The 13,925-nt window shown below is 36.7% G+C and overlaps 1 protein-coding gene across 1 annotated transcript; it reads right to left on the bottom strand.

The window, feature by feature from the left end:
- Positions 1-226: 226 nt before the first annotated feature.
- Positions 227-6,681, bottom strand: LOC146650804 (C-type mannose receptor 2-like). Its single transcript, XM_085385168.1, has 7 exons — positions 6,565-6,681; positions 3,642-3,784; positions 2,396-2,499; positions 2,132-2,268; positions 1,582-1,724; positions 817-920; positions 227-377 (listed from the first exon to the last, which is right to left on the bottom strand). Exons 1-7 carry the CDS (start codon positions 6,635-6,637, stop codon positions 227-229), a joined length of 855 nt encoding a protein of 284 aa, XP_085241294.1. The 5' UTR covers positions 6,638-6,681.
- Between the last annotated feature and the right edge of the window lie 7,244 nt (positions 6,682-13,925).

Here is a 13,925-nt window from a genome sequence, read left to right as displayed (position 1 = left end):
GTTTTCAATAAATTGCATGCTCAAAATGTTTTGTCTCATTGTTCATTTTCATGTAACATTTGACTAACACAAAGTTAGTATACTTTGTTAACAAACACAAAAATCAAAACTTTAAAACACTGCAATAAAAACCAAACAGAAACCCAAAATTTAAACATATGCAGCTATGCTGGTGTTCAATAATTTCTCTCTGAAAGTCTCCACTGAAGTAACAAGTAAAAGATCTTCAAGAAACAATACAGTAGTCTGGTGCTTTTTCACAGATCCATTTAAGAGAAGTTGAGCATGAACAGTCATTCATGGTCATGTCCTCACCACTGTAGACATGAGCACAGTCCTCTTCTCCACCATTATCAGGTTGAGTCGATCCCCAGTACCTAGTAAGTCCATAACCATAATATTAGCTTGCTTTTATTATTGAGACAAAAATCAGATGTTTGGTGTGTAGTGACAGGGCTTTTTTAAGATAACAAAGTTTCATATGGAGATCAAAGCAAGACATCATAGTTGATAAAGCAACTTCTAACCTATGTTGTCTAAACAAGTCATTAGTGTACATCTTTAAGCTTTTGACCTTGCAGTTTGGCTCAACCCACTGAAATGTAAGTTCACCAGTGTGTTTTATATACTAACAGTCAAAAGTTTAATGGTTTTCATGGTTTTCTTTATTTTCATGACTATTGTACATTGCAGATTCTCACTGGAGGCATCAAAACTATGAATGTCCAGGCTTCTGACCAGTAGTGTGTATATGTTTAACACATTTCATTTGGAAACTTAATGAAAGTAACAAACTGAACCAAAGTGAAGACTTACGACAGAGTCAGTGGAGTTCCATCCACCCATTTCCATGTTCCCTCCTGTTCTTCATCAGTCAAACCAAGCCAAACTCTTTTTGTGGTGATCGTAGAGAGAAAGGTCTTTTTCATATGGAGTAAAAGCAATTTATATTAGTTTTGAACCACAATTTTAGTTGATGCACTTTTTGCTGAAACTCATTCAAAACTTTTAATACATTTGTCACGTTTTTTCTTTAACATGTTATAAGTCATTGCCACCAAAATCTTTTGACACTGTCTACAAAAGACTGGTTAAAATGGTACTATGTTCTGTCAGTGGACTCTTAAAGGTCCATTGACTGCATTCCCTGCATTCTTCAGAATCCTCCTATATTATGATTTCCTTTTTCTTTATACACCACCATACTTTCTTATTTTTCCATTGACAGGTTATTTCCCCCTTAATGTTTTTGTCTGTGTATATTTCTGAGTCATTGTGGTACAATAAATTTGATTTGAAATCCTCATATTCATCTTTTTTTATTTCATCCTAATTGTGGTAACACTTTTTAAATTGAAGGTTCCATTAAGTCATTTACACAATCACAGAAAACTATGTGGTCATATGAGTTTTTTCCCACAGAACAACTTTGGGTTTTATGTTTATAATCTGATCTGATATATGTGTTGAATCGTTGTCATGTATTTTAAAAGAGGGCGACATTATTTACATAAAATAAGGAGCTTGAATTTCACTATTAATTTACAAACACAATAAGTCACACAGGCATAAACACAGTACCTGTTCTTCAGGGCTGTCAACAACCACCAGGTCTGCTCCTCTGTCTCTGCAGTCCTTTCTGGCTGCATCCCAGGAACCAGAGCTTTGAGACCGGATATAGCAGCTACAGTTGAACTCGCTCCATCCTCCAGAACATGTCTTTTCTACAAGAAATTACAAACAATATATTTAAGCTAGCTATAAACTGGACTGCTCCAATGGCTTGATCATAAAGATCTGTGCAAAATCTATTCTCTTGAGACTCAATAATGATAATAATTATTCTTCTAATAATTCTTATTAGAACTATTATTTTATTTTTATCACAGAAAATAAAGCAATGGCAATTAAATAAAAATACAATTCAAAAATTCAAGAAACACAAAAATCAACACTGTAAACACTAGAATAAAAATACTGGCAGCTGCCAGTGCTACCCCTTAGCCTCCCAGTAGATGCACGTATGGTATACATTTGAAAGTATAACAGAATAAAACAGACTAAACTTAAAATAGAATGATAGAAAAAACTGCAAAAAATTTAATAATAGGTCATTGTCAGTAAACTGTACTGCAGTTTAGTGTTTTTTCACAGATCCAATGAAAAGAAGCTGAACATCGAAAGTCCATCCAAGAATTTTTGCCGTGATTCCTGACATAAGCACAGTCCTCAACTCCACCATCATCAGGTTGACTCGATGCCCAGTACCTAGCAGGTCAGTCACAACATTATCTTATTACTTCATTCATGTCAATTCTGCATGCATCTGTGGATTCAACAACTTTGATTTGAAAATGTAATTAGAGTAACAAAATGAACCAAAGTGAAGACTTACATCAGAGTCGGTGGAGTACCATCTACCCATCTCCATGTTCCCTCCTGTTCTTTGTCATTCAAACCAATCCAAGTTTCTTCATTGATGATTGTAGAGAGGAAAGTCTGTTTAACATGAGGATAAAACATTTTATTTTAGTTTTGAACCAGTTTTATTCTGTGATATACAATCTGGATGGGTAAATAATGCTGCATTGTAGAAAGTGAAGAACAAGAAATTGTTCATAGTTAAAGCGAAGGTAAGCACTACATTGCTAACTCAAACGAATTACCACATGCAAATCGTATCTTTTTATTTATTTGGTTATTTACACTGTAGGACCAGAAAAGGTATTAAATTGTCACATTAATGTTGCATCACACAGTAAAGTTTACCAAGTTGTTTCTAGTTTCAGTTAAATCGTTCTTCTATTGTTTTCCCCTCCAGGCAGCGGTGTCCCAGTAGTTCTGACGCCACACAAAAACTGGACTGAGTACCACCCTAATATTAGTGAGGTTGTATAGCAGTGCTGCATTTGTATGCAACACAACACAACAATAGAGGATGTCAAGGCGATAGTACACCAGATCCTTGGTCTATTGCTTTTTGCCAGATTCTGGGACCACGGTGTTGGTTTTGGTACAGTCATTTCCATCGTTGCCAAGTTTCAAAAACGGCTGTTTTGATTACTGCAAAAGAGTCACTGTCATGACTTATTAAGTGACACCACTGACTTGCTAATCCGTGGCACAAAAGTTGTCTGACATCATTTACCATGCAAAACAATGCTTCAAATCCCTGGACTTTCTGCCGCTCCGGCACTTTGGCTACAGACTCCCATCCACCTGGTAGTAACTGCTCTCTTGCAAAGTAACAGTGGAAGAACCTTTGTATGCTGCATCCCTGCATTCTTTAGCATTTTATAATATTCTGTTTTTCCTATCTTTGCTAAACCACCACATTTCATTATTCTTTCTTTAAATAAGGACCCATATAATATATACACTTTAGTTCTATAAATATGTTTTAAAATTCACATGTTCATCAAAGTTTTTGAAGAATGAAACTATTCAGCTAAGACAAATTCCATATAGAACCACAGAAAGTGTCTGTAAGTTGTTTTCTACACTGAGACAGAATCACAGTTATTTCAGGTTTTTGTGTTTAGATATGTGTTGATTAAACGCTCATAAGAAACACTTTTAGGAAGAAAAAGTTAAGAATTTGAACTATTGTGTTTATTTACAAACACAATAACACACTGTACCTCTTCTTCGGGGCTGTCAATGACTATCAGATCGGCTTCTTCGTCTGTACAGTTCTTTCTGGCTGCATCCCACGAATCAGACCTTTCCGATTGGAGATAGCATCTATGATTGAACTTGCTCCATCCTACAGGACATGTTTTGTCTGGTGGAAGGAAAGATCCTTTAAGAACTCTATAATGATGCTCATTCAATCTCTATTTAATTTCAATCCTCCAAAGTCTTGATCACAAAGATTTTTGCAGTCTATTCACTTACTGACTGTTATATTTGTCTGCTTGTATTTAACATGGTGACAGTTTTAATACCTAATTTATTTTATATTAACAGAGAACAGTTCCACTCCCATAAGTTATTCTAAAAACAAAGTGTGTGGGACACATTTCCTGCTGAGGATTCAAAAAATGACGTGAACTTGTTTTGTTTACCAAAAAAAATGTGCTGTGACCTATTTTCTCCCACTAAAATGTTATGGTCTTGGCTGGAGTGACCACGTCGCTGGCAGTGTTGGGAAGGTTACTTTTAAAATGTATTCCATTACAGAATACAGAATACATGCCCCAAAATGTATTCTGTAACGTATTCCGTTACGTTACTCAATGACAGTAACGTATTCTGAATACTTTGGATTACTTAATATATTATCATGCTTTTTACAACTACGTGAATGTACTATTGCTGTGTGATTTATTACTATTACTGAAGGTCCGCGACTCCGAACTGTAGTAAAGGGACCTCTGACTAATACGGCGGGGTCCCTGTCGGCTCGTAGCCGAAAAATAGCTTTACTTTGTTGTGTGGGTCAACTTTTCTTGCGACAGACAGAGAGAGGCGTTGAAAGGCTGCTCCAACGGAACTTATTGTTTTCGGAGGAAAACACGAACACGGTGTACAGTCGAGTCTTAATAGCTTACTTACAACTGGGCTCGTCAGGCACTCTTCTTGGCTGCAGTGGTTATTATTATATTTACATGCTTCCAGCTCCCGTTTTTCCTCGACGACAACTCGTACCTTTCCACTCCCCTTTTTCTCCCTCCTCGCGCTCACAGACCCATGACGTGTATGGCAGTCCATTCTCCCTGCAGCACGGACTACACTGCCCATGATGCTACATTCTTTAGAGCTATGCTTTTAGCATTCTGCCTGTTAGCTTAGCACAACAACAACAACAACGAAAAGGCGCTCTCTCACCCAGGAAACACACAGTCGCAGAGAGAGAGAGCGTCGCCCTGTAACCATGGCAACCGTAATGCTGCCGCCTGGAACGAAAGAACGTAGCTGTCAAACAAAACCCAAACAGTCCTGACCCGCGACAAAATGAAACAGGAAAGTACCGCAGTGTAATCCATTTATTTCAACAAAGTAACTGTATTCTAAATACCACCTTTTTAAACGGTAACTGTAACGGAATACAGTTACTCATATTTTGTATTTTAAATACGTAACGGCGGTACATGTATTCCGTTACTCCCCAACACTGGTCGCTGATGATATGGTCCCTGCACAATTTAACCTGCCCTGAGCAGCATGGTGGTGTCTTGCACTTTTTCCTCAGGGCAAGAAGGTCCTGGTCTCAAATCCAGACATCTGCCCAAGACCTGTGTGAAGTTTGCATGTTTTCGCTGAGCCTGCATGGGTTCTTTCTGGGTAATCCAGCTTCCTCCCACAGTCCAAAAAGAAAGGTCCAAGAAATCTCCAGTAATGGTATCCATATTAATTTCAAAAGAAAGGTTCGTGCTGATGTCAAAATTGTCAGTATAGAAATCTATTGTAATACGTCAATCTTTTTCTGTCATTGGGAAATTATATGCATATTTAAAATATATATATAATGTTTATAATTAAGAATAATAATAATAATAATAATTTATTATATTTAATAATTTAAAATTTTATAGAGTTCAAATAAAGAAAGTGCTAATTTCACTCAAACTTTATTGCTTTAAAGTTTGAGACTAAATGAGACTAAAGTTTTTCCTAATTCGTGCAACCCTGACTTTCCACACTGACACTGTTACATACTAAAATTGCCAGTTTCCATATGTCAGTGAACTACAAGGGTAAAAGCCTGATAAATCTTTGTGTAATGTGATTAAACCTACCTACCACAAATGAATTTAAGATACAGCAACAACTGAAGGTGAAACATGTAGTTCAAAAGAGATATGATAGTGAATAGATGCATCCCTACTGAAACACAAATCATCACCAAATAGAAGAGCAACTGAATAGTTAACAGTTTTAAAGATATAGAGTTAAAAAGGAGAAAATACAGGAGTAAGAAGACTGGCAGCTAACACAAACACTTCAGCTTTCTTTTATGCTCACTGATCAATGGTCATTACAAGTTGCATATTAATGACCATGAACCTGACCTGAAGGCCCATTTTTAATCAGTGGCACTAGTTCAGGTCATTATTGATAAAGCTGGGGAAACCTGCAATCAGCTGAGACTGAAGCAGAAGTCACTTGGATCAGTGACAAAAAGATTCTCCCACTAAAACGCTACGTCCAGATGAACAGAATCAACTTTCTGGGGTTTAATGCTCATTGTATTTGTTAAATGTTGTTTTGCTACAATGAAAGTTTGCACATGAAAACTTGATTAAAAATGAATAAAATTCATTAACAAACATTAAGTTCTATTTTGGATTCATAAAGTTTTGAAATTACTAAATAATGATGGTACAGTCATTTTGTTCAGTCATAACTTCCTTATAAATGTGAATTTGTAATGAGTACAAGATGCACCAATGCAATTAAGCTATATGTTGAAAGCATAGATGCAAAGGTATTGACAGTTGTTCATATAAATACATATTAATAATGATTCCCAATAGTAATTTATATTAAGCAGGAAAAAACGGAATCACTGAATTCCCGACTAAAGCTTTTTACTAAGACAAAACATTTCATACAACTCACACTGATTGGACAAACATAGCAGCGTTCTCAGCTCTTTGGTCTTTTCAGTCAGCAGGTCTCTCTCCTCAGTCATTGAGGAAAGTTGTTTCTTTATTTCTGGCAGATGATCAGCTGAATCATGTAAGCAGTTGTGATCTGAAATAAAGATAAATATTCATATATTTGAAACTCAAAAGACCTCATGCATTCATCCTGAGACTGTTTCAGATGTATTTTAGAGTTAAACAAAAAGTTTGCCTTTAAAACATGTTAAATATGTTTGTCAGTTTTATACTGGCATGTGAATAAAGAACCATTATTACTGTGATCTTGTCCTCTTAAAATTATTTATAAATTTTGAACTTGTGAGACTTCCTTGATTTGAATGTTACCATGTTTGTTAAATTTCAGTAGAACTGCATTAGAAAACTATTTATTATTTTGGGACTGTAAATTAGAAGAAATATTTATGAACAATCCAACTCACAGGAAATACCAAAAGTGATCAGTCTAGCCAGCAGGAAAGCACCCAACAGGCAAAGAGAGAGAATACCAACTAAACAGAAACTCCTCTTAGAGCTCCTTCGACCTGAAAAGAGAAAAGGGGGGAAAAAACCAGGAGTCTGAAAATCCCACCAAAATATACAAGAGTAATAAGAGATATGAACAAACCTCTTCCTGTTTCTGTCACTTCTTTCTTACCCCTGTGATTTGTTGAAGATGTTGGGTTATCAGGTTTCAAATATATTTCCTCCATTGCATGCAGATACGAATTATCGCTGAGAGCTCTGCAGCAGAGGACATGTGAAAAGTCAAAGTATCACTGGTTTCAGTGGAAGTTACATATTTCATGTGTAGTTTGTGCAGTTATGTCACCACTGAAACTGGACATATTCTCAAGCTGTGTATATATTGTGCATACCGGAAATGTTTACATAACATGCAGGGATTAATTAATTTATGGATTAATAAAGTATGCTGATTCTGATAAAAGCTGTATGCCAGACACTAGAAGTACGTATAGACATATTAATGTAATACTGGATCCCTTTCCAAAATAAATATTAATAATAATAAAGTTTCTTTTTTTGCCTTGTCTGCTTAATTGGCTTCTCAACATGATGGAATCTACAAAAATACAGAAAATTCTCAGGATTTTGTTTTCAACTGTTATACTCTCAGTTATTTACCTCAGTTGAAGATTTGTCAGCCTTGTGTAATGGACATTTTTAAGACTGTTACTTCTGTGTCAAGCTAACTTTAGTGAGTGAAATGCTCCATATCGTCTTATTCTGGCTCCATGTAATCCTTCAGCTACACAAAAGCCTTTATTACACATTGTTCTGACTGTATTCTAGTTCCTGTTTGTCCTCTTTCCTCTAGAGATTTGTTGTAAATGCAACTTTTTAGAAGCACTATTATATTGATATGTGGCAATATTAGTCTTGCATCTGTTAATAAGATGGGCACTCAATGATTGCTGAGCAAGTATGAATGATAGGATATAGTCACATCAGAGAGTTTCTGCAGCAAAGTGACAGACATGTCTGGGACACAAAAAAAATCGTCCCTGTTATTTCTCGTCCAGTACAATCAGTCCTTGGCTCTGTGCTCTCTCCCTATATGTTTCAAATTTTTTTAATTATTGATACTGAAGTTTCTTTTTTATCAGGTTAGTACAGCTATTGTTCAGTTAGGACATCTTAGTTTCACTCCAGCGCAGCATGTGATACTTAAAAGTTACACTTTCGCTATTAGAAGCTGCTCATGATTAAAATAGCCGTTCGTTTACTTGAATTGCTCCGTTCTTAAATATGTCTCTTTATCTATTTTCCTACCACATTGATTCTATTTTCCTCTGTCTGTTCCTCATGCTGTTGTTGAAAATGTGATTCCTCTTCCTGCACTTTTTCTCAGCTAATGCTAATAACAGCAGCTTGCTGTCACTGTGAGGGCTTACTAGTTTGCTGACATTACTGTCGACAGTGCAGCTGCTAACATGTTGCTTCATTTTTACACAGATAAGATAACCTTTATCTCTCTCACAGCTTTTCTAAGAGAAAACTAAAACTAGATGTGAAAAAACATTTTAGTTCCAAATTATTTTGTGACCTTGGAAAGAAAAGAAAAGAAAAAATATTGAGAAGTTCTCGTTAGTTTTAGTATCTGTTATTTTGGTAAAATACCGTGCCTGATGAAGCATAGAGGGATGTGTTTGAGATTTTTGATATCTACTAGACTGAGGCAAGTACTTGCAAAAAATATGTACCTATGTTACAATTACAGTTACAAGTAGAGTACAAATTGGAAACTCTAGAATGTTGTTGTACTCGCATATATTTACAATCCACAATGGATTGAATAAATGGGGTGTTTGCCCAGGTTTGCCCAAGTATGAGATCAGTTAGCTGTTTGTTTATTAAGGTGTAAACACATGTAACATGTTTTGTTTTGGGGGGTTTTGTATGTAATATGTGAAAGGTAGTGCATGTCAAACAGACTGCGGTAACATACACTTGTGGTTTAAACTACAAAATTTGAAGTGACATTAAAAATGGTTATGGACCTTTCAAGTGTGCATAACTTGAGCTCAAAAGAAGGCATGAATTCAATGATAATTTTATAAAGAAGGCCCTCCAGATGTTTTTTTAATTAGTTTTTCAGCACTGAAAAAATACAAGGGAGAAATAAAAAGGCTGAAATAAAAACCTCTACATACCCCGCCTTCTGCTGCTTCGCTCAGATACTTCTGCGGTGGTTGAAGAGAGCAGACGAATGAAGAGGCTGGAGATGAACAGCAGATGTGAAGCAGAGACCGCCCACTTTCATCACCGGAAGATCGGTCCGAGGGAGGGCAGCAGCTGAGGAGATTCAGAGACGCTGAGGTCCCCAAGAGCCAAGTCCCATATTATGGGGGCGCATGGTCTGGGGCTTGCTGAGACCCCCACCCCTTATTTTCTTCTATAAAAGAAATTATTGATCACTGCCGGTCTCTCACCAACTCTGCTGGGTCGATCTTACTGCTTACTATCTTCTCTCACAATAAGTTGGGTGTAACAGGCAGAGTGAGGACCCAGAGTGCAGGACTGTGAGACAAAACTGAATTAAGAGCACAGCTTTACTTCTCTAATTACAAAACACAAAGGCTTAACTCCCGTGTGGTGTTTAGTTTGATCCAGATACACAGAGACACACAGAAACATGTCCATGCACACACACGCACACACACACACACACACACACACACACACACACACACACACACACAATGTTACACTGTTTTCATTCAAGCACAGAGGAGCTTTTTGCTCTCACTCTCCCACACTCTTTACCGTCCATCGTGTGCTCAGGACAAGTTAGAAATTAATTTATTCTGATTCTGTGAATCTGAAGATTCACTTTAAATTCCCCAGTGAGAGATTTCCCCTGCTCAGCTACTGATATAATTTGGATGATAGCAGGGCCCACAGAATTTGCCATGTTTAAGATATCAAGTCATCCTTTCTGCTGCTGATCCGACTCGATTCTGAGATTCATACTGGATATAACCAATCCTTAGGGGTGTAATGGAAAATTTTACCTCAAAGTTTTTACCTCATTAAACTTTGGTGTGAAGTATGCAATACTGCCACTAATGGTTCTTTTACAGCAGCACTCACTATTGCATTATTGTAAATACAAAATGTGGTTTTATGACATCTGCAAATCACTGCATTCTGTTTTAATTACATTTTGGTTTAAATGGGATATGGATTCATATTTGTGTGAGGCAAGAGTAGTTGAGAATCGCCTTTTAGATGCTGACTGACTGTGTCCACCCATCTTCTCGCCCCTCTGGTGCTTGGTCCTAACCTCATTAAATGTTGCACAGCTCAAAGACTGCAGACTTGCACATCATTTTGCCTTTTTTTTTTTGCCAATTTCAAAATAAAATAATATTTTCAAAAGTCCAGTTTTATTCCTTTATGGGGGAAAATCCCTTATTACAGGTGGCTAAGTGGAAAAGAAATGTCAAAGAGGCTGTGGTGCCAGGTTTAGGATTTTATGAAATAAGCCAACATTACATAAAACAACATTGTCAAAGCAAATGCAAAATTTCCTTAAAATTATTTCAAATTATATACACTCTCGCTGCATTCTGTTATTTAGCCATGCTGTTATGGCCAAGACGGAGCATGAGGAGGTGGGTTCTAGTAACGAAGCTCCTATGGGCCTGGGCTCGCTGAGGAGTGGCTGCCTCGGAGCTCAGGGCTAAGAAGAGAGCCAATGACATGAAGAATAAGGTTCGGTGCAGCTATATAAGGAGGAAAACGTGACAAGTGAGAGGGGACATCTTTGTGAGGCGCTGAGGCACCCAGCCGGTTTTCTGTTGTATGTGTTTTATGATTGCCAATGTTAATAAAGCCCGAACCTCTCGCACGGACTGGGGCAGTCTCTGGTGTTACTTCCTTACATTCCTTGCCGAATCGGGCGGTTACACATGTTTTAATACCCACTGAACCACACTGAGCTTGGACTAAACTCAATTCAATTCAGTGTTAACAATTATATAATTGATGCCTCTAGAAATCTGTTGAGCAGTTCTTTTGAACCTAAAAACAAGACAGCAGCATCTTGAAGCCTTTGCTGTCTTTGTTTGGCTAAACACACTAATGGCTCAGCCCACCACTGTATTTATTTCTGGAGGAATAGAGCAGATATTATGTTCCCTGGGAGACTTCTTTATCGGCAGTGCAGACAGCAACCAATTTTTTTTCTATTGAAATCTGTAACAAACCAGAAATGTCTAAATGCAGCTATTAATGTGACTGTGTTAGTGTTTTACATTAATGCATACACTGTGCATCTGTCATTCTTCCTTGCAGAAACCTCGTGCAAACCTCCTCCTCCACATCATCACTTCTACGTCGTCACTCAGGCTTCATTCAAGTCTCCATCTTCATCTCCACACTAGCATCTAGACACAGAGGGATCCTGCCCTAATCCCTGTCAAAGCTGGGATTCCATTCTGCTGTGATGGCCATCAGAGTCTAACCGCCAAAAACCTCAAACTCAACTGTACATCAATAAATCATGTTCACTTCCTTCTAATGACCTCCTTGTGGCATTCCAGCATGTTACAATTAAAAGCTATTAGTTGCTCATGATCAAAGTCACCATTAATTTTACCTGAATCCTTGAATATCTCCTTTCCTAATTATGTTCCTCCATCTATTTTCTTACTATGTTAATTTCAGCTTACTCTTTTTTCCTCATACTCTTGTTTGGACTGCTGTCCCTCCTCTTGCATTTATCCATGGCTAGTGCTAACAACAGCAGACTCCTGTGACTGCAAGGGCTTGTTACAAGTTGTTGCAGGTACTGCTTGTGATAGTGCAGCAGCAGTAGCCCCGACAGCTAACATGTTAGTTAATTTGACACATTTTGCTTCATTTTGTTTTAGTTGTAGCCCTGGTTTCAATACACAGCTGCCTTAACTGAAAAACAGCTTTCCCACATAGCATTGACTGAAGTTCAGCACAACAGTCTCCTCTAGTGGAAGTGCTTGTGGTTACGGTTTAAGAGGTGCCAGATTATACATGCAACAAACCAACATGAGCTTTAAAGATTTTCAGTTTCAAAGCAAAGCAGCAGTTCACCAAAATTATTTAAAAGTATACTCTCTTATACTCTATTGTGTTGTGAGTAAATCTTTGCCAGTTAGCGATATACCTGTTACATTGCTTGATTTTATATGGTTAGACAATAGTTGGGCAATTAACAAAAACAGATATGGAGAAATGGGACAGCCTTGTCTTATCACTCTTTGTATGTTAAATCTGGGTGAAGTACCGTTTGTTAATTTAATACTGCCGTTACTGTTATGGTATAAAGTTTTAATCGCTGTAGAGAAGTAAGTGCCAAAACCTTACTTATCTAGAGCTTGAAATATAAATTCATGCTCCACCGCATCGAAGGCTTTGTAGAAGTCTAAAAATAAAATGAAACCATTGCTATTTATTAGGTCAGAATAATCCAGAATATCTAAAACCAATCTGATATTGTTAGTTATATGTCTTTTGGGCATAAAGCCAGATTGTGTTTCATCAATAACTGAGTCAAGAACCATCTTAAGTCTGTTAGCTACAATTAGAGCAAATACTTTATAATCATTATTTAGCAAGCTAATTGGTCTCCAATTATCCGTACCTGGAGTTTGGGCAATTTGGCTATTTTTAATAGCCAAATTGCATTTTTAACTTCTTCTAATGAAATGGGTTGATCACACAATATCGAATCTTCTTGGCTGATAGATTTAACATTCAGCGATTCTAAGAGGTGATCTGTAGCTTCCTGAGAAAATGCAGAGCTATAAAGTTCCTTATAGAAATGACTACAATGTTTAGAGATTAATCTGTAATCCTCTGTTATAACCCCATTTATCATTAATTTGCTAATATTATTTATGCTTGAGTGTTTCTTTTCTAAACTGAAGAAATAATGGGAATTACGCTCACCTTCTTCAAGCCGTTTCGATCTTGATCTGATAAAGGCTCCTTTTGCTTTGTCTGAGTATAAACGATCTAATTTATCTTGTAATTTAGCAAGGCTCAATTTATCCTCTTCAGTTAAAGTGCCAATTTGTTTATTAGATAACTGTTTAATTTGAGAGATTATATTTTCTTCCTCTAACCTTTTGGATTTCACATTAAGGCTGCCAACCTTCCTTAAATATTTGCCAATTTCAAATTTTAATAATTCCTAGTTATTTCCATACTTTCCATACTTTTGGTCTATAGCTCAATCTTCTTGAGCTATAGACCAAAGGTTTGAGATCAATTCTTTAAGATCCTTTTTCACATCATCTTTCTGTAATAATGAGCTGTTGAGTTTCCAATATGTAAATTTAACAACAGACGAATTAGAGAGAGAAGTTAGATTTATTTTAATATATATGGCTTTATGATCTGTTGCTGGAGAAGGCCATGCACCTACATCTATGCTATTGCTGTTAAAACTCTCCGAAACTAACCAAAAGTCTATCCTTTAATGTCTCGAGTTAGAATTGTTGCACCAAGTAAACATTTTGGACTGAGGATATTTGAATCTCCAAATGTCTGTGAGTTTAAGGCGTACCATAACAGCTTTCAATGTAGTATTAATTCTGTTCGAATGTCCTGGAGGAAATTTATCTAATTCAGCATCCATAATACAGTTAAAGTCTCCAAATTTATTTAATCAGCTAGATTTTTTTTTCAATCGTCAAAAATAAATGATAATTTTCTAGTTTCGTGTTAAACCCATATATATTAGTTACAATTAAAACTAAATCATTATATTTTGTGACTTGACATATGTAATGACCTGCAGAATCACATTCTGTATGTAAACCATCCCCATTA

Source organism: Rhamphochromis longiceps, linkage group LG16 (genome assembly GCF_057381845.1).
Source record: "Rhamphochromis longiceps isolate RC_006_pf linkage group LG16, R_longiceps_female_GT1.1, whole genome shotgun sequence".
Classification (NCBI taxonomy): domain Eukaryota; kingdom Metazoa; phylum Chordata; class Actinopteri; order Cichliformes; family Cichlidae; genus Rhamphochromis; species Rhamphochromis longiceps.
The sequence above is the reverse complement of the archived record's forward strand: the minus strand, read 5'-3'. Positions and strand labels throughout refer to the sequence as shown.

Coding starts and splice junctions, on each gene's coding strand:
- LOC146650804 (XM_085385168.1), bottom strand. CDS start 6,637: ATGACTGAGGAGAGAGACCTGCTGACTGAAAAGACCAAAGAGCTGAGA. Junction 3,785..6,564: donor GCTATGTTTGTCCAATCAGT/GTGAGTTGTATG, acceptor TCCTTCCACCAG/ACAAAACATGTCCTGTAGGA. Junction 921..1,581: donor TTGACAGCCCTGAAGAACAG/GTACTGTGTTTA, acceptor CATATGAAAAAG/ACCTTTCTCTCTACGATCAC.